Source organism: Gymnoscopelus braueri (assembly GCF_963280865.1).
Source record: "Gymnoscopelus braueri genome assembly, chromosome: 9".
In the NCBI taxonomy this organism is placed as follows: domain Eukaryota; kingdom Metazoa; phylum Chordata; class Actinopteri; order Myctophiformes; family Myctophidae; genus Gymnoscopelus; species Gymnoscopelus braueri.
This window is the reverse complement of record NC_137610.1, coordinates 12,901,281-12,926,735: the sequence shown is the minus strand read 5'-3', so window position 1 is coordinate 12,926,735 and position 25,455 is coordinate 12,901,281. Positions and strand designations below refer to the sequence as shown.

The window sequence follows — 25,455 nt, the reverse complement described above, 5'->3', positions numbered from 1 at the left end:
AACATAAACGAGCACAAAAAGAAAGACATTTTGGCAAAAAAAAAAAAGATTTAAGATCAACTACGTCAACGATGTTGACAATGGACAATGATGTGTAGTAATACTGGTATGGAATTCAAACAAAAATACATTTGATTCTGTCTTAAAACATATTTGAAGAATGCAAAAAAGTATTTATTAAATATAGTATATAATGTAGTTAAATATTCAAATATTTTTGGACACAGAATCAAATGTTTAATGGCCATGATTCACCAGGAGGATAAACATAATTTATATAAATACTTTCGGAAATCGCTATGGGAAAAAATGTATGGGTTTTCTATCGGTGGCACCACAAAATGGCTACCACTGCTATGCCCTATGTCAGATTTTCAGCAGTGCTTTTGAGCTTGCAAATACAATGTATATGAAGAATAAACATGATTCAGATTTTGCCATGTAGTGCTATGTGTATGAGGTAGAATGAGGAATATGTATATATAAACTTGGGTCAATTTTGCAATTACCCTATTAATTGTTGAGGTCATGAAAGGCGAGCAGGGAACTGGACGCCTATTTACAGCCCAAGGTCAACTTGTCCCCGTCAGTATGAAACATTCAGATCTATTTCAGTCTATTGAGATGGATTTGTCATACAATATCAATTCTGGAGCAAAATCTGCACTCACCAGCACCACAATCTCTACTCCAGGAATCAGTCCTATTCCGATAATGTGCCACTGATAACATTATGTAAAGACTGCCAGAAAACTGGGCTTGGCACTGAGCCCCGAGCTGAGTTGAGACCATTTAGCTGGGAGGCTAAATATCCTGCTAGATATTACAGTACAGTACCGGAAGAAACAGAGCACAAGAAAGAAAGCGAGAGAGTGCAAGAGATATCCCTGATGGAAGGTCACCTTGCTGTTAGAGCTGTCTGCATTGAGACCCAGCTGGGGACCCAGACAGTAACCTTTCACTGTGTAGTAGACAAGTCTATAAATGTTTGAATACAGCATCAGAGCGTGGTTGCCCTTGCAATGTGAAAGGTTTCAGGTGAAGGAGGGGTTTAGAGGGACAAACTCTACCTCAACTCTTAGCATTCCTTATTACTTGTTGCCTATTTTTGATAGACTCATAATTAGATAGACAGTGTTCATACCACTTTCTTCGATCTTGCATGTGTAACGCTGGAAACCAACCAAAAAAGTGTCGCTCACAAGCTTTTATTGTGCACACAGGTTTACGCGCAACTGTTCTCTACAAACCTGACCACAGCAGGATGTCTGGTCAATGTAATTCAATGAGAATGCGCGCGGAAAGGGTGGGAAAAAAACATGCGCAAGTGGAGCGAGTGGCGCGAGTGGAGCTTCCATCTCAGCGTCGGTGGGAACGGCTGCTGTGTGTTTATGCTTGCGCGGCTGGTACAGGTTTCAAGCGTTAGCAAACGGAGGGAGGTCAGACAAATAGAGAAAAGGGTGGGCTTTGTACCTGAGGTGCCCCCGATATCCATGGCTTTGAGATTACGTGCTTTGATGATATTCACAGTGATGATGTTGGCCGTGGGATTGTAGCACAGGGACAACAGTAGGTCTCCTCTCCTCCCCTGAGGAAAAATGCAAACAAACACACACAAGGAACACAGTCACAGAGACACATGCATGCACACACACATGTGTACACACACACACACGCACACACACACAAGGAACGCAGTCACAGAGACACATGCATACGCACGAACGCACGCACGCACGCACGCACGCACGCACACACACACACACACACACACACACACACACACTAGTGTTGTCACGATACTGGATTTCTAACTTCGATATCGATATTTTGAAAAATATCAATATTCGATACGATACGATACAATTCAATACAATTCAATACAAAAAGAATTGTACGATACAATTCGATACGATACGATATTCGATACGATATTCGATACGATATTCGATACCACAGGAATTCAGAGTGCAAAATGTTTTCTTTTTATTTAAAGAAAAACTAGGAACTAGGAGGTAGTGCATTTTGACATTTTAGACAGTCTGGTGCAATCAGTAACAATGCCCAAATAAAAAAATAAAAAATAAGCCTGTGACACACATTAAAAAGCAGGCATTTCAAGTCAAAATAAAGGCAGCACAAAACGGTCATAGGAACTAGGAGCCCTAGGAGGTAGTGCATTTTCACATTTTAGACAGTCTGAGTCTAGTTAGTGCTTAGTACAAATACAACAAATCAATTAAAAGAGGTGCAATCAGTAACAATGCTCAAATAAAAAAAATAATAAGCCTGAGTGACACATTTAAAGGCAGGCATTTCAAGTAGAAATAAAGGCAGCACAAAACAGTCAAGAGCAATAGTACTGTACTACTACAACAAATGATCAACTGTGTGAAACAATTCAAACACATTCAAAAGGTAGTTAAGGCACTTGGCAGCACTAGAAACACATTTTACTGAAATTGAAAAAAAAAAAACAAGGAAAAGGGAAACAGTGCAAATGCTTATTGCTTAAGAAGTACAAAAACTTCTCTGTAGCTAGCTTAGCTAGGTAGGTTTATCATCTTATTCTTTTCTTCCTCTGGCCCTCTCAGATTTTTTGCTAGGAACACCAACATGTCAATGTGCTCCTCTGTAAGTCGTGCCCTTCTTGGACTGACAATGAGCCCTGATGTACTAAATACACGCTCTGATGCTACACTTGAAGCAGAGATACACAAATACTTTTTGGCAAAGTGGGCAAGGTGAGGTAACAATTTGTCGTTTTCTCCCCACCATTCGAGTGGGTCCTTTGTTTTTTCTTCACAGATTCTGTCATATATCATGAACTCTTTTGTGAGTCCTACAGCAGCTTCCTCCTCGTCTTCGACATTTTGACTCTTTTTTTCCCCCTGTATGCTGAATAGCAGTCCCTTCAGATCCGTTTTCTTTTTCTTTGCTGGCTGTGGGGCTTCTGGTTCTGGAGGAGGTTGTGCTGTTTCTACTGAATTGCCAAGACTTTGTTTTACCTCTTCTTTCATAGTAACAAAACTGTCCTTGAACCTTGGGTCAAGAAACGTGGCTGTGTTCAGTAGTAGCTGCAGACTCTGGTTCTCATATCTTTGTTTGAGATCCCCTCCAATAGCTTCTTTAATTTGACGTTTTAGGTTGCTGTCACTTTCCTCAACTGTCAAATTTTTGAATATTTTCCAACATAGGGGAAGGACAGAGGAGAGTGTGGTATGTTTTTCACCACTAAGTGCATCAGTGTAACCACTGAGGGGGCTCAATACCTCCTGCACATACTGAAGAACTACAATGTCCGTGTCTCTGGGCATGAGGTGCCATTTCTTCCGGTCCTCGGCTAGAACGGCACAGACTGCTTGCTGCTGCTCTAAGTATCTGTTTACCATTTGGTATGTTGAGTCCCAGCGTGTGGGCTCATCGTGGATCAATTTGTGCTCTTTTAGGTTCAGAGGTAATTGTTTTGTCTTTAAGTTTCGATACATCTTTGGAGACCTGCTGAACGCAGAAACAGTCTTTCTTAATCTCGACAGTACTTCAGGCACACGGCCTACATTCAGGCCCCTGCCCACGGCAAGGTGGAGGTTGTGGCCAAAACAGGGAACCCATGTGAAGGAGGCAAATGCCTTCTTATTGTTTGAGGCATTATCAGTAGTAATACCGGCCATATCTGACATGTCCAGCTTCCATGTTTCGTGTACCATCTCCTCCAATGCCTCCTTCAAGCTGTCCCCTGTGTGATCCGAGTGCATCCCAGCACAGCCCAGACACCAGCTCTTCATCTTCCAGGACTCTGTTATGAACTGTATAGTTACTGCCATGAAACAGGAGTTGGCCCTGCTGGTCCACAGGTCAGTGGTGCAGGAGAAGAAGCGATTCCCCACAAAACTGTCTGTGACAGTATTTTTTATTTCATTGTACAGGGCTGGGATTTCAGTGTCCATGAAATAATTACGTGATGGAAGGGAATATTTATTGTTTAACTGCCGAAGAAGCTGTTTGAACCCAGGCTTCTCTACAGTGTAAATAGGGACCTGGTCCATGCAAATGTAAGTCGCTACAGCTCTGTTGATCTTCTTGGCCTCTTGCGAGTCTTCATCATACTTTTTTTGTCGATCCCAGGTCTCTCCAACACTCGGCTGTGCCAGTGGACAGTGACTGGCTGCACGTTGAGTTTCAGATTGAAGCTCAGCATCTCTCTTGCGCTGAAAGAAATATAACAATCTATCTTTAGAAGTTTTATAAAAACTGTTTTTTGCTTTTAATCAGGCTTTTATAAAAAACTAACTATTTAATACTATTATCTATCTTATTCTTATCAATTAATCTTGAATGAAAAACAAAGTAAGTATACATTAAACTAAAGTAGTGATGTGCTATTGTGCTTACCTACAATACTTTATTTGTGTATGTACTTTCTTTGATTTATTTCTTAGGAGATTAATTTGATAAGATAACAAAGTTATAACTTATATTGAATGCCTGATTCAAATAGAATAACTTAGATGCTGTTGTGTGTGTCTCACACAACAGCATTGGTTGATATGAATAGAAACCATGATGAAGCAGTTAGTTGACTATGGTGGTAAAAAATAAATGATTAGATTTGTGCTTAGCAGGAGCAGGTTACAGCATTTAAAGGGATATTTCACTTTCAAATAAAATAAACATTTAAAAAATATATTAAAAATAAATGAAAAAAGTAATGGAAAAATCACGGCCCCCTCACGCATTAGAGTGTCCTACTAATGTGTGAGGGGGCCGTGATTTTGCCATAACTTTTTTCATTTTTTAAAAATATTTATTTTTAATGTTTATTTTATTTGAAAGTGAAATATCCCTTTAAGTTATTCTCTTTCAATGGCCTTTATAATAACGTATCTTATCAATTAATCTTAAAATAAACCAAAGTATACAAAAGTAGTGTGTGTCAGTCAGACTCTCACAACATCATCTAAGTTGTTCGTTTCTTTTTTACCAGTCTACTCCTGCATTGGTTTGAGGGTTTCTATTGATATGATAACTAATGCATCCGGTCTAAGGCACGCCTACTCAAACTATTTCTGTTCATTTCCACTCCCCCACCCACACACACGCAAACTGAGAATCGTTTCCGTATCCTCTCTCTAGAACGGATATGCACTGCAGTTAGCTTTAGCCATCATCGCTATCACTCACTAACAACAACAAACACGTTTACTGGCCTCGCGGGCCGATTTTAATGACTCATTTATGGTACAAACCTCTCTGAACTCCTTGTATAGGTCTTTGTGTTTGTCCTGGAGGTGTGATGCAAGGTTGCTCGTGTTGGCTCCCTTGCTCGGCACAATGCGTTTGCATCGCTTGCACCTCGGTTTGCTCGTGTCCTTTGGCTGTCCGTGTGCATCGGGTTCGAATCCGAAGTAGTTCCAAACTACACTTCTGGCGTTCTTTTTGTCAATTAAAACGGGCAGCGAAGGTCCTGCATCTGCATCTGCACATGCCATTTTAAGAATAGAAAAGCGACTCGTACACCATTAACTTTATACTCGCACCAGAGCAGCTCAGCAGCAGTAGCACACTCACATGGCTAGAGAGACAGAGTGGAGAGGGGAGGGGCTGCAGCCTGCATGCATTGCGTTCCAGTCAGGCTGCGCCGTGTGTGTGTGTGTGTGTGTGCGTGTACTACTGGCCCCGGCTGGCGCTGTTGCGCAAGTGTTTTCTTCACCAACGGCAGAGGTACAAACGGAGTATCGTTATAACAAACGGAGTATCGATAGATCGATACCACGGGGAATTCATATTGAACCGTTTTTATTTTATAATTATCGATATTTATCGATATATCGATATTTTTGACAACACTAACACACACACACACACACACACACACACACGCGAGGAGTATGAGTCACGCAGTCTACTAGAGGCATTTCATCAGGGCATATCAAAGTACAGATTACTCAGTGGCTCATTGTATAATCTTACAACACAGCTGCCATTTTCTCTTCTAACCCCTTGTAAACAAACACAGGGGGTCTAATGGCCGTCTGATCCTCAATTAACTCACAGCCTATACAGCTCAACATCTCTGACTAACTGGACACTGATGAGGCTCAAACAGTCTATCGATGAATCAATCAAAAATAATCTATTATTATTATTATTACCCATTAAAACCGGGAAATTAAAGCATCTGTGTCATTTTAGATTTTTGCTATAAAGCAACATAAGTTTTAGGATTTAGAACAGTGGTTTAGAACAGAGGTTCTCAAAAATAGATATTTTTGAACAAATCTATTTTTTTTAAATAATTGTGCTTTTTTTTTTTTACACAAATCTTCTCTTCTGGGAGTCTCCCTGGCACAAAGCATTTTCGGATCGGGGGGTCCGGGGGCCAAATACATATCATTTTGGGGGTCCTTGACACGAAAACGTTTGAGAACTACTGATTGCATTTGTGGAATCGGCCTCAGGTCTTAAAGGATCTACACCATGAATTAAAAAAATATATATATATTTAATATCATATTGTTTATGTCCCTCAAACATTTTTCAAAAGGTTTGAGCCTAAATCAAGCCTCAGATATACTCATTCCAATTAACTTCTCTCTGGCTTATAAAGCACTTTCACCTGCAATACCACATTATCCTGTTTGGCACGGGGCGCTATTGAGCCAGTTTGTATGCATGTTATCTCCTGGTTCTGTGTGGAAAAAGTAAAAAAAAATTATAAGAAAAAATAAATAAAAATACAAAAATAAATGTTTTTTTTTGGTTGGAACTGAAAAACAGGAGGTCACGTCACGTCACGTCACGTCAGGGTGAAAATCAGTTTGGCCTGTTTTGAGACCAATTTACAGAAAACCCCAGATTTGCTGTGAAAGCCTGAGTGTTCAAACTGGGGTATTTTTGGGGATAGAAGAGAGGTAGGGGAGACCAAAAACACACAAAAAATAAGAAAAAGTTCAAATTCATGGTGTAGTCCCTTTAACACATTGACCGCCAGAGGTTAATCTCATAATGTACTCACCAGTGCCAACGTTTTATTGTTGTTTTTTGTTTTTTTCACGTCGCCATAGATCTTGTTAAAATCCTTAAGATTGAGCCGTACACGGTCTGTTTACATCGGCGACATCTCCCTGCGTGTACCAGTCCAAACCACGTGTCAAACGGAGCCGCCATGTTTGAGTTCTGACCGTTTATGTTAACATGGGAAATGCGAGGATGAAAAACTACATGTTTACAGGGGCTTTTACAGGGCTTTTTGTGTACGACTTAGAATGGAGGCAGACGGGAAACAAAAAACGGGATCGCACTTCCGGTTGACTTCGGGTGGTGTTACACTGAAAATGGTCCCCCTAGAAAATTGAAAAAAAAAAAAAAAATCGAAAAAAAGGAAAAAGCACCACAGCCCGTAGGCTACGGGATCGGCGCTTAACCGTTGGATTTAACGGCCCGTAGAACTACGGGCCCGGCGGTCAATGTGTTAATGGGATAAATGAAGCGGCTATCCCTTGGTGGCCGACTCTGGTACTGTAATGTGACCACAGCTGGGGCCCACTACATGAACGAGCAAAAAGGGTTTCGACCAATGGGCTTGACTTACAGGCTTGTGCAACGAGGTAGTTTGTGATGCAGACACATAAACAACGTTACTGTGCATTACTTGGACACTATATGCGAATGGGCCCACAATGTCATCAAACTAGAGCACCCAAACACAGAAGAAGCAGGAAAAAGGGAGTACAGTATGTGCTGGCCGCACACTGGCCGAACTTCCTTGAAATGAATGAGCGGGGATTTCCAAGGTTTTATAATAACTCAATGGGAGAGACATGCGAGACAAGACAGATGTCATACTTGAACCCAGGTCCTGCACTAACTGGCTGAGACACCAGGCAACCCTTCATCATTTCTTTAATTTAAAAAAATGGCTTGTGAGTGACCCACTGCTTGTCATCCCCTCTCTCTACACCCTGTGTGTGTGTATGTGTGTGTGTGTATACAGTATATAGGCACATATACAGTATATACACATACATACACACACACACACACACGTATATACAGTGTATATATAGCCCCTACTGTACGTCTGTCTCACATCACACCCACAAAACCACCACACCTCTCGGTGCCCCTGCCCTCTCCCCACTGCCTTACAGCGCCATCCAAGCAGGGCTTCAGCTCCTTCCAGAACGTCTTTATCTGTCCCAGCTCCACCTTGTTGAGGGGGATGGACACCTCTCCGATGGGGTCGTTCCTGCTGAAGCGGTCATAGTCCAGCACCTGAAGGTAGAGAGTGCGTTCCCTCACCTTCTCATATGGGAACCCTGAGGCGAGATGAACAGAGATGTACGGTCAACAGAGAGGGAAATGTAACAGCTTAAGTTAGCCATTGAGAGACACTAACGGCCCTATTTAGTTATGGTGCAAGGTGGAGCATGGTCTAAAACACAATTAAGGCACAAATGCATTGGGGGTGTGTCCAGTGTAAGTTAAACATCATGCTATCTGGACGCTAAGTAAGGCGCAAAGCAGTTGTATTTAATCTCTGAATTAGTCACAGGTGTGTTTTGGGCATAACATCAATTATACCAATCAGAGTGTCATCTCCTATTCCATTTAAGAGCTATCATGTGCCCCTGTACCATGGCGCATGGTTATTTAAATGATGGATTCATCGAGTTGGTGGAGAAGTGAGCGATTTTCTGCTGAGGAAACATATCTGCTCGTGCACAAAGTATAAGCATGCAACCATCTACAGGAGCAGCACTAATAATGTGATTAGTTAATTAATACATGTTTTTAACGTCAATGCTGAGTCTCTCAGCAATGTTATCTAACATCATGTGTTGAAATTGGATGGATTGGATTTTGATTGCAAGCAGTGTGCGCGCGTTGAGAATCTGTTTGACATATAGGATAGTTAAATCTACTATCAAATGTGCTTTTTGAATAGCATGAAAATAAAGTGCTGGAGGACTGCACTAGATTTTAGACCTGGTCTAAAATGCAATTGCTTTCTGACTTTTCTCAGGCAAGATAAAGTAACAATGTGCCAAACCACACCTATTTTTTTTAGACCAACACAGCCATGGTAATTACACAATGTAAAAAAAATGACGACGGCGTCGGTTGGAAACTAGCTATGACTTAGGCCGCATTTTTGCGCCACTTTGCAAAGGGTGCAAGATAGGGCACTAAGAGAGTAAGAAATACTGGGGCAGAGAAAAACCCAATATGGTGCGTCTTTATTCAGCCTTACTCATTCATCAGTCCACCATTCTTCCATTAATTCCACATTTTCTACATTGCTTCATCGAATAGCTCCGATTTGGAAAACACCACTGACTGACCCTCAAACAGGAAGGTCTCGTTCCAGTGTGGGTTGAGGTTCTTCCTCTTGACCTTGGTCTCCAGCTTGTGCTTCTTGTCGGGCAACAAGTAGAGCTTGACGAAGGGGTCCGAGGTGCCGGAGAAGTCCTTGGCAGGGAGTTCCTGTCCCTTGAGGACCTTGACGGTGAGGGTGGAATCCTGGAAGCTGTAGCCGATGCTGAACTGGATGCGGCCCAGCTTCTCACTGACGGGTCCGCCTTCGCCATCGTCATCCTCTGATCCCGGAGACAGCTTGGGGAGGGGGCACAGGGATCAGCTAATGGGGTCAAGTTCTGTATGAGTAGTATCCACACTCACGTCTCACACTGACTTACACACTCACACGCACACACACATAAGGAAGCATGCACTTGCACACACAGACACACGTCTTATGATTGATGCAAAGCTGTGAGGGAGCATCATTTTTATGAAGGCATACATAAATTAGCTCAGAGAGAGAGAGAGAGAGAGAGAGTATGTGTGAGAGAGAGAGGGAGAAAGAGAGAGGGAGAGCGTTGAGCCTGACATTAAGCAGACTCAGAGAGTTTAATTTCCTCACTAATGTTCTTAAGAGGCAGGAGGCACTCAGATTGGAGATAGGGGGAGCTTCAGACAAGCCTTTCTCCCTGCCTCTCTGTCAGCCACTCTCTGGCTGCTTTATCACCACTGTGCCCTGGAAAGGCATGCTATCTGATGGAGGGCAACGGACAGACCCAGAGACAGAGAAAGGCAAAGAGAGATAGTGACAGAGGAGAGATGGAGAGAGAGAGAGAGAGAGAGAAGGATGTACTGTACAGTATATAAGGTTTATACCGTATATACGCATAGTGAGAGAATGTAGGGGGTAAAAAGAGGCATGCACAGTAAAATCCTCAGTGTTCATTTAAAGGTGCTGTAAAAGTTATATTATTTGGTTGAAACAAAATGTTTTAGTTAAAAGATAAAACTCCATGTTTTGATAGGGGTCTCGCCGTCTCTCCAGCTCTTTAACAAACAGAAAATACATTTTCAGGTGGGTCATCACCAAGTTTCATCCAATCAGGAGTGAAAACGCATTAATCATTTGTAGTGTTTGTTTGATTAATCACTATCCTGTATGCGTTCTCTCTCCTGACTGGATGAAATTGGTATCCCAATTCCAAACCTGAAAAAGAATTTTCATTCGTTTACTAATAAGCTGGAGAGATGGGGAGGCTCCTGTTACTGAACAATCACTCTAGTCAACAGCAATGATTACTATGGGAATGTAGAGCTTTATAACACTTGTAAAAAAAAAAAAAAAATCACTTACACCCTCTTTAAGAGTTCACAAGTTGGTCCTTTATGGTTCAAATTGTGCTAAGATGAACGGGATTTTACTGTGTGGAGAGATGGGCTGAGAAGCACCCTTCACTCTAATTCTGTCTGTGAGCCCCCTCCCCTTCCTGTGTCTCCTCTGTCATTTTCTTTCTCTGTAAGGGTGGCACAGATGGGGACGGGCTGTTGCGTAGGGAGTGAGATAACACACAGAGCAGCAGGGCCATAAGGCCACTTAGTGAACGGAGAAGCTGGTACCATACCCCAAATCTGCCTCTAATGAGACTCTAACTCTAATGACTCTTTGAATAGGCCTGTTTAAGGGCCAGCTTGCGTGCATGTGTTGCAACACTCTCAAGAGCGTAAGAAAAAAATATAAGTTTTCAGTGACAAAAGTTAAAGCATTGTTTGGTTGACTGGCTGAAATTTCACACACAAAAAAGCCCTATAATGAGGCACTTGTTTGACAGGGCTTTTATTCCTGTCTGACAGAGCCGCTGTGAAATAACCACAGTCGCATTCTACCCCGAATCAAACAACGCGTGAGTCACCTTGAGTAGGCTGGTCTCGCTTGGTTGCTGTCGTAAGCCTGCCTGTGTCACTGTCCGCCGTGACTGTATGCACCTGTACAGCTTCAGAATCAATATGGCCTCCGCAGGCAGGAGTGACTCAGCAACCGACCAGCCCACCTTGGTGATGGACGGTCACCTCGCACAGCCGAGGGTGGGGGCAGGATGAATGAAAGGCACTGATCAACAGATATAGAGGTGTGTGGTGGAGGAGTGGTGGTGATGATGGCTTGTTCAGAGGCGTCTTACCATCACCATGTCTCCGGTGAGAGAGTTGGCCAGGTCTGTGACGGAGGAGCGGCCATCGGCATCAGGGGGGTGGCCCTTAGGGCTGTTAACTGGCTTATTGCCCCTGCAAGTAACAGAGAGAGTTAGTTGATCCAATATAGAAAACCAGAGTCTCACTCCTCTCCAGGAAGAGAGAGAGAGAGCAAGGGCACATCTGAAGTGTAAAACGAGTCCAACCTCCACTTCTTGTGGCACTTGAGACTACCTATCAGAAATGACTGATTTAGACCCAGTTGGCATTAGACGCAGTTCTCATTTCAGCATGGACAGCACTTATTGTATATAATATAATGAACAAAGCAATAGGAGCTGCCAAGTCCTCCACTGATTAAAAGCTGGCCCCCCGAGTAAGGATATTTGATGTGAGTCCTGTTTGATGCTATTTGGACACCGCAATGTATGTATGTTCACTATGGCCAGAACTGTCCCAAATAAGGGAGTAACTATGTCTCCCACAAGCCAGTGAAGATCATTTGAAACTGTGAATCACTATAGATTATAATAGAGCTCGGCTCTCCTATAGGTCAACACAAATGGGCAAATGACGTCAACCTACTATTCAGTGAATGAGCCCCTAATTCCCTGTGGACACACAAACGAGACACACAGATATAATGACATGTATAGTAACATACTGTTGTATACAGTAAGACAGACATATACTGCAACACGGACAGGGACAAGACATTGAAAAAGAAGGGCGAAACGTGGCAGACATTGTACATTCTGTAAGGTGTGTCTGTGTCAGTGTGTTATTAAACAAGCAACACAAGAATAGGAAAGGGACATAAGAGAGCGGAACATCTCCCATGGTGAAGCTGGCACTTATAGGCAACAATTGTTAATAGATGTTAAATTAAGTGCCTTTGCAAAAGGATTGTTACAAAATAAAAATAATTATAATTATTATTATACAGTAATAATAATAAATGGCGCAAATGTTTAGAGAGAAAATCTTGATGTTCATACAGTATATCATAAAAAAATTCACAAAGTTAAAATGAAAAAAATAAAAAAACCTAAATAATCACATTAAGAGAGAATGATGAGGCGTAAGGAAATAGAGGAAATAGAATAGAAAGAAAGACAGCTATAGAGTACAAGTGGACAAAGAATGCTCCATAAAAGACTGGTCAAGGCACATCGAGAGGCATTGTCAGGCAACAAAACCGACAAAATGAACAGTAAACATCGAGAACAGGAGGAATGACTCCAGGAAGATAATGAAAAGAACGGAAATGTACACAGACACTGAGAGAGAGGATGCTCAATTTACAGAGAGAGGCACACACACACACGCACGCACGCACGCACACAGGTACACACAGGCACGCACACACACAGACAAATAATGATAAGGACTGTAGAGAGACAAAGAGAGAAAAAGTAGCAAGCTGGAGTTAAAACATTTATCTGTACCAGAATATATATTAATAGCATGAACAGCGAGGTTACAGAACCGAAAACCAAACAAGAGAGTGACATCTTAACAAACAACAGCACATCAGAGAGAAAAACACAGCTGCAAGAAAAAAGTGAGAGGGAGGGAAGGAAGAGAGGAAAGAATGAAGGAAGGAAGTAAGGAAGTAAGGAAGTAAGGAAGAAGAGCCTGAAAAAGAGGCTTAGTTTGTTCAGTCCGATAAGTATCATGAATAGAAAAGAAAATAAAGTATGCACACATGATATCTCAAACAGGAGACAAAAGGGTAAACTTATGCCGAAAAGAGAAGAACAAAAAAATAATAATACAGTACATTAATCATCCCAGAAAAAGAGAAACAAGAACCACCGTTCTTTAGGAGCGAAGAAAAAGATAGATGACATATTTTATGAGAAAGAGAGACAAAGAGACAAAAGGTTTAGATATACCATACAAAAATATAACTTCATTTTTAAACAGAAGGGAGGGAGGAATCGTAAAAACTAAACAAAAAGTAATAATAAAAAAGAGTGTACTGACACTTTTAGAGTGTTACAAAAGATGGCGTTGTTAGTCGTGATGTAATAAATGTTAAGTTCATCTTCCTTCCTGGTGTTTTTGTCTGTTTGTCAACACTCTAAAAGTGTGGATTTGGATAGGACAAGGGCCAAAGCACATTATCTGGCATTGGCTACATGTGCATATATCACATATGCAAGTAGGTGTCACTCGTGTGAGTGAACAGCAATGCCTGGACAGGCAAAAACAATGAGGAGCCGACATAAAAATCTGTCTGTCTGGCCACCGTTTTCTGCATTAGGTTGTTATCGGGCCGTATATCTATTTTGTGGTCTCTAGGCTGAAATTTAGCATGACAAAGAATATTGTTTAATGTGTCCTGTTGTTTTGTTGTTTGCTTATTTTTTTTTCTTTCTAGAAGACACAGACAGAATCAGGGAGGAAAGTATATAAATATACACTGACAAATAGACAAGCAAGCAAAAAGCGAGACAGGCGAAACAAACAGACGAGCACTCAGACCAAGGAAGGAAAAGGAAAAACTGGAGCGGGGGAGGAGGGATGTTAACCATTTTATCCGGGTTGGGTTTTTTTTTCTTTTCGGAAGGGAATGGAGTTTTCATTGATTGGTGTTAGTCGTATTAGTTTCCATGGGAGGTAATTGCAGTGAGGGGGGGGGGTTGCTGGTTGTTTGATCCCCACGCCAAACTGCCGGCAGAGAGAGAGACTGGAGAGTGGAGGTAGGTAAAGGCCAGGCATAAACAATGACCTCACAGCCTTAGGGCTGAGCTCAATACAACATCTTTAAAGCACAGAGAAGCGTCTCAGGGGCCCTGGACTCCATAAAGGCACCTCCTCCCTCCTCCTCCACCACCGCCATCGACGGGCAGCAATGGTCTTCAATTATTCATTCATTCCTTCATGCTTCATTCGGGGGTTTCTGCGCATTCTCAGGTAAGAGCTGGCACGTAACATCCAGGGTAAGGGGTGGCGGGGGCAAGGGGTGGAGGTTGGTGGGGCAGGGGAGGGCAGTGGCCCTTTCTTACTAGCCTTGCTCTTTGCAGTGCTACCCCAGTGCTACTAAGGACAAGAGGAATATTTTGGGAAAAAGTGGAACGAATCAATCAAAACAGTGAAGTGGGTGAGTTCCCAAATTAATCTCTAGGTATTTTCTAAATGCAATAAATTATAAAAAATCACACCCTGTGTGAAGTGGGCGGTGTCTTGCTAGCTAATCACAATACTGAATGGAGTCAACCAATCATGTACAAAAGATAAATACATTTATTGAAACACTCTTTATGATGGGCGAAACCATAACTTGAAAAAAACAAATTTTTGGTTTTTTTCAAGTTATGCTTTCTTATATAGGGCTATGCACATGTGTCATGTGACACTGGCCAATCAGAGTCCTGAATAGACTGTGATTGGCCAATCACAGCGCAGGATAATTCTACTAATTTCCTGGGCCCAGATCACAGCGCAGGAAAATGTACATTTTTCCAAATCTCACTTATAGGGGCGGTTTCACCGCCCAAAAAACAGATATAATAGTAATGATAGTACACGGCCCCATACTGTTGAATTGTGCTAATGCTGTGTTTGATTGAAGGTTGGTATGAACCTTCTGCTGGTACGTAGCCTGCAGTTGTCTACAGTAACCAGTGGGAGGCAGAGTGGACTAAAAGTTGTCATTGAAAAATTCTCCTACTGCTCCAGCATGGAAAGTGGGCTGTTGGCATAGCAACGGCTCTAGAAACATAGACCATATGAACAGGGGTTCAGAGGTGTGTGTGTGTGTGTGTGTGTATGTGTGTGTAGGGGGGGGGGTACACGTGACAAGAGGAAGGAGAAATATGGGGCTTGGGGTGGGGTAGGGGTGGGGTGGGGTTGTCGGGGAGGGCAGCAGTCAAAACACACAGACAAATAAAAACAAAGAAGGTAGGATATATGACAGGTACGGGTGATAGCCTCGCAGAGACACATACATTCACATGAACAGACAATACAGGAGGCAGGCAGGGCCACTTTGGGTTTCACCGTCCTGTGATACTATCCTGTTTTTTGGTTGTTGTTACCTGACCGAGGGCCAGCAGCTCGAAGAGGGGGGAAGGGGAAGGGTAAAGACACTCCACTTCTAGGCTGGAGAGAGACGCGAGAAAAAAGAATCCATCCAAACCCCAAACCCCAACCCAGCCCAACCCCTCTTTCAGACACCCCCCCCAGCCCCCCAAACTCTCTGCAAACATATCACACTCACACAAGCACGCTCGTCCAGCTCCATGAACTGATATTTGAATGCATATGCTCCCATTTATAATCATAGACCTCCTCAAATCATTCTTTAGGGTCCATATAGCAGACTGCAGAGGATCATATGCCTACACAGTGAGAAAGCGTAGTATTCCAGCAGTGCGCTGCTTACATAACACTGCCACCACGTGCAGCACATGTGCATGCAACACAATAGCAAGCCAGTGTTTTTGGTCCTTGACATCTCAAACTGTAATCGGATGCCATGTTCACTGATAACTAATTACTTTGTGCACTTGGCACTGGAAATGGGTCCAAAATAGCATAGTTTACTGAAATACCACCAGAAGGGAGGTGCTAAATGCTGCTTACTGGATTTGTGTTTAATTTACTGGACCCAGGCTGGAAATTTGACAGGTGCCAAATTTGCTCTTCAGATCTACAGCACCGGTATATACGTTTTATCTCTGCAGTGAAGCCAGCAGCAGTGTTATGTTGGCAAGGACTCTAAAACATTGTTACAATCTTGCAAGAGCAAAACTCTCCAATAGAAGTGCCATTCAAACTACTAGTGTTGCTAACTGGCAGATGGCCTGTGCCTACCTCAAGGACATACAGAATGCATAGCAAAGGTACTATGATCTCAATCCAAGGTGAACGTGAAGCTATATCAATCAGAGACCCCATCTCTTTTAGTGGCTCCCAATTTCCCATCCCCAATCTGAGGGATCAATTAGAATAAATCATCCCCCGTTCCGGAGAGCTCTGCCAACCTAAAGTCATCAAAACATTTTTAAAGTCCATTAAACCTGACAACGCGAATCCACCCAACATTTGAATAGCGATTAAACTCGTGGCTGTTGTGCCCGCAAGGCGGAGGCGGCTGCAGATGTTCCACCTGTTCTCTGGCAGCATACGCAGGTCTCTGGTCAGCATTGTTAATAGCCTGCACTCCCCCAACTGCTGTCCATCCTACTTGGACGTATGAACATGTGTACTAGCATGAAACCTACTCAACAGAGTGTCTGTTTTGGCCCTCTCGACCACTTAACACATGGATGTGCTTTTCCACATCTCTCCCTATACTGTACAGCAGGAACACAAAGATGACCTCTGAACCTTCGCTCTTACACATGGATGGATGAGTGGATGAGCGTACCGCTCCAACCCCACTCCACATACTGAACCCTTCCCCCCTCGCTTCGTGATTTCCCTTTCCGCCTTACTTAGTGATATCTCCATTGCTATCTCCATTCCCTCTAGTCTGTGCATACTGTAAATGCATCCCCTAGTTCCCCTGTGATGTGCGGATGAGCGTGGTGGCCGGGGGGTGTGCAGACCCCAGGACAGAATTAACTGTAGTCCCCCACAGGGACACTGGCTGATTAATCAGGCCTGCAAAACCCCATGTTGCGGGAGGAGCACTATGTCCGACTAGCAGAGCACACATAATCACTGTACATGATTACATGCACAAGCGGTGCATCCACGGAGAGTACTAGTGGAACAACATATACAAAAGGAAAGTGAGTGAGAATTCAACAAAGCACGGCACTGTTTATCTCCACTACCTCCAACGGTAGAAAGTAGCATATGTGCTCTGTAATGCTTGCACCTCTGCAACTAACCTCTGTCATCTAATGTCATTGTGGCGTAATGTTATGTAATATCCCCATAATAGCCCCTCCTCCATCCTATACATCATGAAGCCATCTCGCTATGACTTGATCATGGCCGGCAGGTTCATTGAGCTATGCAATGAGATGTAAACATGTTTACATTGATTTACTGCAGAAAGTCATCAGTCATATACTTGACTTTCCTTGCCTCGTCTTTCCCATCAGGGCGACTCAATCTAATAATCTCATAACTTATGAAGAGGCTTTCTCGACAATTAACAAACAGCAAATAAATCCCAATGGGAACATAACATTTTCAAGACAGAGACAAATCAATTTGTGTGCGAATCTGATAAATCCTGAAACAAGTAGCTACACCGCTGGCTTATGCAACTTGGATGAATAATAGAAGGACCTCAGGCAAGTGGATTGACTGTAAACGAACCATGAGGATGTATTCCGCCTTCCTCGTCTAAAACCTCCCTGCTGATTGGGCCATGTGTTTGCCGCTCTGAGAGACAAAGATGTCGAGATGGAAATCTCTCTGGGATTGTGGATTCCCTTTATAGCAATGGCAAGGAGCAGCATATATGTTCATTCAGTCACAACACAATGCTATAACTCAGAGCCACTGAGGCATTAACAAGTCACTCTAGCACACTAATTAAGCTTTCCCATCCCAGATCCACAACCTATGGCTGCCTGGCATGTAAACAACCCATTATGTGTGCAGCCAGAGTCAAAGCAACAAGAACACATGGTAACTGCCAGCAATCAAAGGCAGCTTTTCTATCACAACACACGCCGTCCCCCCAGGTGACAGTATTGTCTCTGGGTCAAAGTCTCTGCATTTCTTTGGCTTTGTTCAGACAGCAGGCAAATCCCATTTCAGTGTCCGAGTGTCCAGATTGAGACACTTTTAGAAATCAGATTTGAATCGGATTTAAAACCACACAACCAATGTGAAATCTGATTCGCAACACATTGAGATGTGACTGCTATTGAGATCCACCGTCATACAACAGAGCATTACTCACAACTGTATTACAGCGTTACCACACCAACCAATGCAGATAGGTTGATGATGTCTGAATACTCAAATCCGATCCGATCTCTTGCAAATGACAGCGTGAACAGTCAGTCCACAAGATCAGATTTAAGAAAGAAATCGGATTTAACTGCAGTCTGAACAAAGCTTTTGAGGAACATCAATTCTGAAGCCATCTGACCCTGACTGTTCTGTCTTCTCTCCAGGAAGTGAACATTTACCAAATGGCCCCTCCAATTGACCTTTAAAACTGGCGACTGCCCTCACAAGGTCAACACCAGAGCATGACGATGATCCATGGCACCGCTTCATCCTCTCAGGGGCTGTTTGCTCACCAGTGTCGGCGTTATGGGAAAATTGTGTTTGTTTGGCCTGCCTTCAATTACGTCTAAGCAATAATGAAGCAATATGAACCACTGAAGGGGAAATGAGGAGCCATTTAGCAAAGTCTTCCCTCCCTGTTGCCATTTGTAGCAGCAGTAAAAAAAAAAAGGAACCTCTCCTGAACCAACGTTCCTTGTCTAAATGTAGTGCGGGGGGAAGGGATATTTCTGTGTACCACCAGACCCTGAGCAAAATGTAGGGCACCACAATACAGCAGTGAGGAATAGCTTTTTACTCGTCATTGCTAGCTAAGAAAATTAACTCCAGTACAAATGAGCAAAGGTGATCAAGTGCCATCAACTCTTATGCTAGCATCAGTCACTTCTGCCACCTACTAACATCAAGCTGAGAGAACCCTGACTTTATTACTTCATAGTATTTTATATACATTGTGTCACAGGTACGTTATTACGCGAAGGCATGAGGGATACAGGTATGGAGGTGATCGATGTGGGAGTAACCCATAGGTTGTGAATATGGACGATATGGCTGAACAGGGATGGGGGTGTGGTGGAGGGCTGTGAGAACGGCTTGGACTCCAGCTGGAGTCAGTTGTGAGAGCCTCGTTTACAATGGCCAATACACAGCGGATGTGATTGATTAAATCACGGCCAGACATCTGTGAAGTCAGCAGTAACACCATGGGGAATGATATATTCCCAGCCAGCTTACACCCTGCATCCCTAATACACCATAGGGCTTACACTTTTCATATGAGCCGCTAAATTTAGCATCCAATTAAAGTGTGGCTAAACCATTAATTATAGATTTAAATTTTATAATTTGATGCGAAACAAACAAAACAATAAGCAAGTATTGTGGAATTAGTTTACCACTCAGGAAGGCTGGGTTGCGGACAGGAAGTTCACTAAAGGTCCTGAGACATTCAAATCCCTTATTACAGTTTAATTTCATTTTTTTTAGCCCACTTCGTAGCTCTTGTTTGTTCTACCTTTGCATGGCCTCAAGCTGCTAGTCATTCAGCTTTGGTAGAGGGAAATTAAAAGGACTTGAGGTTAATCTAGAAAATAACACAATGTGCCCAGTTGCTGTTCATGGAGGTGCAGCCCTTCTAGCCATTATTCACAATTTGTGAATAATTTCTTGACTTCACATCAGGTTTAAGAAGGTTATGAGGGGAAACTAAGCAAAATGCTGGAAAGCGAAATCCTATGCCTATCTATAAATTCCACAAATCTCTCTCTGTCTGTCGATCTGTCTGTGTGTGTGTGTCTGTCCTTTGAATATTTCAAGAACTGTTCATCCAATCGACTTCACACTTGACGGGTGTAAAGCTTAGGACTTGAGGAAGAGCAGTGTCGACTGTGAACTCAATAAGATGAGCGGTTCTCCAGAACTGGCCCTCTCCAAACGGGCACATGTTTCCGAACCACGGCCATGCCCCAGATGGGCATTGCCTAGTCCTGTGTATATAGACTCTATGGCTCTATGTCTCTCTTATGCTCATTTTGAGCAACATTTACATCATCGGTTATGGGTCTATGGCTTTTAAGCTTCCCAAAAATAGCATTCTTAGTCAAAGAGCGATCAAGGGCTTCTTTGTAATTATACATTGTTTTGTTGACTTTTGAAAAAGGTCAGAACGGAGCTCAGGGGCAAGAGACCAAGAGGAAGCAAATGAACCGAAAGACAAATATCTTAGATGTTGTTGCTTCAAAGCAGCTCATGCCTGTGATAAAAGACGGCGGTTATAACTAGTTCCTGAAGGACAATTGACTTTGTGCTGAACATACCACTGACCCTTTTTTGGGACTTGCTTTGATTAAAACGTAACACTTGACATGTATCCGGGGGAAAAGAGGAGAGTCTACGCACAAAGCTTCTCAGTGCACGGTGTGCTGGGCACACCACTGAACCCACAATGTGCTTAGCCTTAGACCACACAGCGCAGGTTATAAACAGAGGCTGTGTGGAATAGATAAGGACGCTAAGCATTTGTAATGGGCCCCCAGTTATAAATCATGCGTCAAATTGATGAAATATTCCCGCGTGGAAAAAATAATTGGTGTGACAAGTAAATCTGAATTTGCTGACCCTCCCCCCACCATTTCCTTTTATAAGGTGTGTCTCATATAATGTGTCTCCAAAGGGGTTCCAATTTGTCACAGAATCAAAGTGGGGTTGCAATGGCCTAATTGGACTGTGGGGGAAATCAAGTGTGTCGTCTCAGCCCAGGGCTGGACCTCTTAATACACAACTCTACCATGGCTCTGTGTACCCAAACACTGGAGTACATAATCAAGCCCTCCATCCACGTTAAAAAGCCACACTGAGGTTTACGTTATTAGTTTTTCAGAGGGGCAGCCGCAGCGCTTATTTGTTTGCACGTGAGAGCCGCACAACCATATCCATTTTCTCCCCTTTTGCCTGTAAAACAAAAAAGATTCTTTAAATGGCCCTAATCTATCTCTATATATCAATGGAAATATTTCGGTGAGTAAAAGAGGAAGAGAGGGCTTTATTTTTAGCAGCATGTTTATGTAAAATGAATAACATACTGTGGAATAATGAGGAGGCTCTCTGGGGGGCCTCGGTGGAGCTACAGAGAGGGTACTCTCATGGCTGAGCAGTGCGATTGAAGGAAACTAATGAGCGCGAGACAGGGGAAAAAATGATACAAAAGACACAAGAACACAGGAGGGGAGAGTAATGGAAACAATAGCGGCATGAAAATACAAAGGCAACACAGCGGATAATGACGGGAGATGTGTGGATAGCGGGGGAGGAGGGACGAACAAATAATGACAATGATAGCGGAAGAGGGGTGAGAGCATGCCATCGCAGTAACGTGAGATAATTAGCACAGTCGAATAAATAAAGGGCCCACAATGTGAGACAATCCTTTTCATTTGATTGGTCAGTCATTATTCCTAAAAATGGCCAATAGGCCTGGAGTGGTGCCATGAGGACAGGTGAGGATCTAACCACAGTGATTTATGAGCTCATTACGGCTTAACAGCGAGCTCTCAAATTGCTTCATCTCTTTACAAATTTTGGCAATACAGGTATTAGTCTAGGTTTTCTGTCTGCATAATCATGGCTATCGTTGGTCACAGGGTCACCAATTATGGCTGTCATTTCGGTTTGAGAGTTTTATGTCAAACTCTGCGTCTGGTGGTACAGTACTTCAGTGCACAAAAAAAAGACGACATTCCACTATCTGAAAACACCTGTACTCTCCTTTAACCCTGTATCCAGATACTCCACATCCATTCATTTGTACCCCCATGTTCTTTCTTTCTCTCACACAGGCACACCACCACACACACATGCACACACATGCACACATCCACACACATGCACACACCGAGCACTCTCATACTTTGTCTGGTACCTCTTCTCAGGAGGGGGCTCCTGATTGGCCGGCGTGACCTGCGCTGTTTCCTGCAGGTCGGGGATATTGGCAAAGTCATCTTGCTCGGCCAAACCAATGGCCAGAGACAGCACCACCATCTTCCCTTCACTGGCTCCCGGCGGAAAAATTAAACATCACAGACAAACAAACACAGAGATAGACAAGGAGATACAGACAGAGAGAGAGAGAGAGAGAGAGAGAGAGAGAGAGGAAAAGGACAGATACAAGGGATAGAAATAGAACATAAAGGGACGCCGGGAGAAGTCGGACAATAGTACGAGGGAGAGAGAAGAGAAGATGGGTCATATACAGACATCAATCAGGTGGCAGCGGCAATCAAATGATAGAAACACTGAAAAATACAGACAGCCGTTAAGTCAGAGAGAGAAGGAAAATCTGAAAAATCATATAATATCAAAACGAGAGAAGCCGTAAGAGAGGAAATTGTCAGGAAGAGAAAATCCCCCCACCATACAGTTTCACAATAGTAAGTCCAGGATCCAGGGAAGGACATTAAGCAACAAGCCAAGTCTGAAAGGCCAAATCTATCACAACATAATGACTGTAATATGTTTGTGATGACAACAGGTGCACTGCACATTTGTCATACAATTTGTCACACAATCACCATTTTTAAAGTAAATGATGCTTTTTAGTTAATGACAGCTAATGAGGGTGATATTTATATATCACCCTATAATATATAACAGCTTGCACATGAGCCTCTCTGCATGTCTTATGCATATGCAGGACAATGCAACAACACACACACACACACACACACACACACACACACACACACACACACACACACACACACACACACACACACACACACACACACACACACACACACACACACACACACACACACACACACACACACACACACACACACACACACACACACACACACACACACACGCGCACACGCACCGAGTACTTTATTCAGTTATTTAATATCTGCCACCTGCCTTCCCACCAGACCTTCTAGACTCACCTTTCCCATCTAACATGGCTATCTTCCTTCTCCAGTGTTGAGATTTAATTAAACCTCATTAAGGAGATCTGGACTAATTGTTTCTATTTGAGTGTCACACAGTATCCCGAGGTGCTCTGCGACGTGTGTGTCAGTGTTTTCTGGGTCATTGCTCTCTCACTCCCCAAATCGCACTCTCTCCTTTCATCTCTGCATGTGAGATCCCTTTCCACCCCCCCCCCCCACCCGCACATCCCTAGGGTTAACCAGCTTTTCCCTCCCTCATCATTCCTTCCATTCCTGTCACCCAGCATCCTTGCATCCTTAGTGTAAGCCCCTGACTGCGTTCACACTGTACCACCACTGTGAGCATGCAGCCTCAGAGGGCATAGCAAAACACAACTCAGCTTACCTCACTCCATCATTCTTGCACAGCATCAAGAGAGATTAAAGTTATTTTTGCTGCCCTATAACACTGTGTTGAATCAACTTCCCTGCTACACCTCCTAACAACTAATGGAGTGGCACTCATATGGTTAATGGAAGTGTTATGGTTATTGGATCCCTCTTCTCACTATCGGCAGTTAAATATGGGTACTTACATCCAAAGAATATTGGCAAAACACTTTACTCAGAGCGTTGTCCAACACTACAGTGTCCAATGAGAGATAGTGAGGGGACATATAGCGACAACGCCCACATAAAACATTGACTTTGAGCCAAAAAGCCTTAAAACCAATACCCTGAGAGATTCATTTGGTCAAATGGTTCCCAAGGCCAGATATCGGTGTCATCTCTAGCAGATTCACTGAGCCATGATTCACAGGCACTGGGGTATCTAGCCAAGATTGAAATTAACTGGCTCGAACAATGGGTCATGTCTATTACAAGGCCTCTCTGTCATCAATCCACGGCAATGTTGCTGTTGCAGGATGGGATATATTACAACAATGAGCTCAATCTCACATTTACACTGACGGGTGCTAAAGTTTACTATTACGGATGATGTTCTCCCTGACCTGCTAGTGTTCGTGTTCTAGCTAGCCAGCCCCAGTGCCCGGAGAGCCTGTCAGGCACATGCAAGAGCTGAAAAAGGTTTAGTGGAAATGGAATCACTGTAAAATGGACATTAATCACATGTCACACCTTGGTGATGTCCTTCTCCGTTCGTCCCCTTCACCCCTCACATCCTCCCTCTCTCACTCCCTCCCTCCCTTCTGTTTCAGGCCCGAAGCAACAATCTATTGTGGGAGCAATGGTGCTGCCGACAGAAGATCAATGCATCAGGGTTAACACAAATCTACACACAGTTGCTTAACCCCTGTTGTTAAAGTGATGCACAGTGGCATGTTGACCGTGTGATATACAGTACAGTACACACACATGGCACGCAAGTCGGGAGCAGAAATAACAGCCCAAAGTTGCAATTTACACATTAGCATAAACGTGAGCGAGGAAAGATGTTGGGTGCAAACACACAACAGGCTTCCTGGCTTTGGTCTCCCAAGCAGGGGTCTTCAAGAATCATTCCAAATGACAACTCAGTAATAACACTATATAATTGAGCAGTATGATTGGAATATCAAGTATATCATCATGACTCATTATGGCACATGCCTCAGGAATATTATAAACACTGGCGCTATCCTCCTAAGACAATTGCACAAGCTATGCTCAATGCCATCCAAACAGATGTTACTGTTTAACAGAGCGTGCACACTAAAAACCTATTAATTTGACTCTGAGAAAGTACAAATGTAATCAAATGGACACCGTAAGGGTCCGTTTGATTACATTTGTAAACTCTCAGAGTTACAAATGGATAAATAAACACTGAAGAAATTGCTGTGTGGTATAAACACAGAAACACTTGACACTTCGATCATGTTTTGAAATTAGGGAAAAGAATGCCACCATTGACAGATTGCATAAAATGCTCCAAAATGGAGGCTCTTTTTAATTAATTCCCCAGCCTAACTAATAACAGTGCCGTTGTGTATCCACACACAAAAAAATTGCCCCGGATGTATTCATCCATTTAAGATTCAATTTTGATTGAGATTTAAAGGGATCATAAAGTATCAGTCAAGTAAAGACAATTATAAATTCCTAATCAACGGCACGCATTCTGGTTAACCCATTAAGACCTGGAACTGTGTCATTTTTAGATTTGAGCTAAAAAAGCATTATTTTACACTTTGGGCTATTCAAAAATAGCAGATATACAAGCTCATAGCGCGGCACCGAGTGCCGCGCTACGAGCTTGTATATCTGCTATTTTTGAAAAATCGTGAAAATGTGTGCAAATCTTTGAATATATATTTTTAAAGCGAACATT

General features: G+C 43.0%; 1 protein-coding gene across 1 annotated transcript in view; it reads right to left on the bottom strand.

Moving 5' to 3' along the window:
* syt7a (synaptotagmin VIIa) overlaps positions 1-25,455 on the bottom strand; it is a gene marked incomplete at its 5' end in the record, with an annotated part of 103,238 nt that overhangs the window by 4,570 nt on the left and 73,213 nt on the right. The window contains 5 exons of the mRNA XM_080438623.1: positions 1,474-1,588; positions 8,149-8,318; positions 9,345-9,615; positions 11,481-11,583; positions 22,118-22,246. Of these exons, the coding sequence (XP_080294749.1) occupies positions 1,474-1,588; positions 8,149-8,318; positions 9,345-9,615; positions 11,481-11,583; positions 22,118-22,246 (788 nt within the window). The remainder of the gene's footprint in view (positions 1-1,473; positions 1,589-8,148; positions 8,319-9,344; positions 9,616-11,480; positions 11,584-22,117; positions 22,247-25,455) is intronic.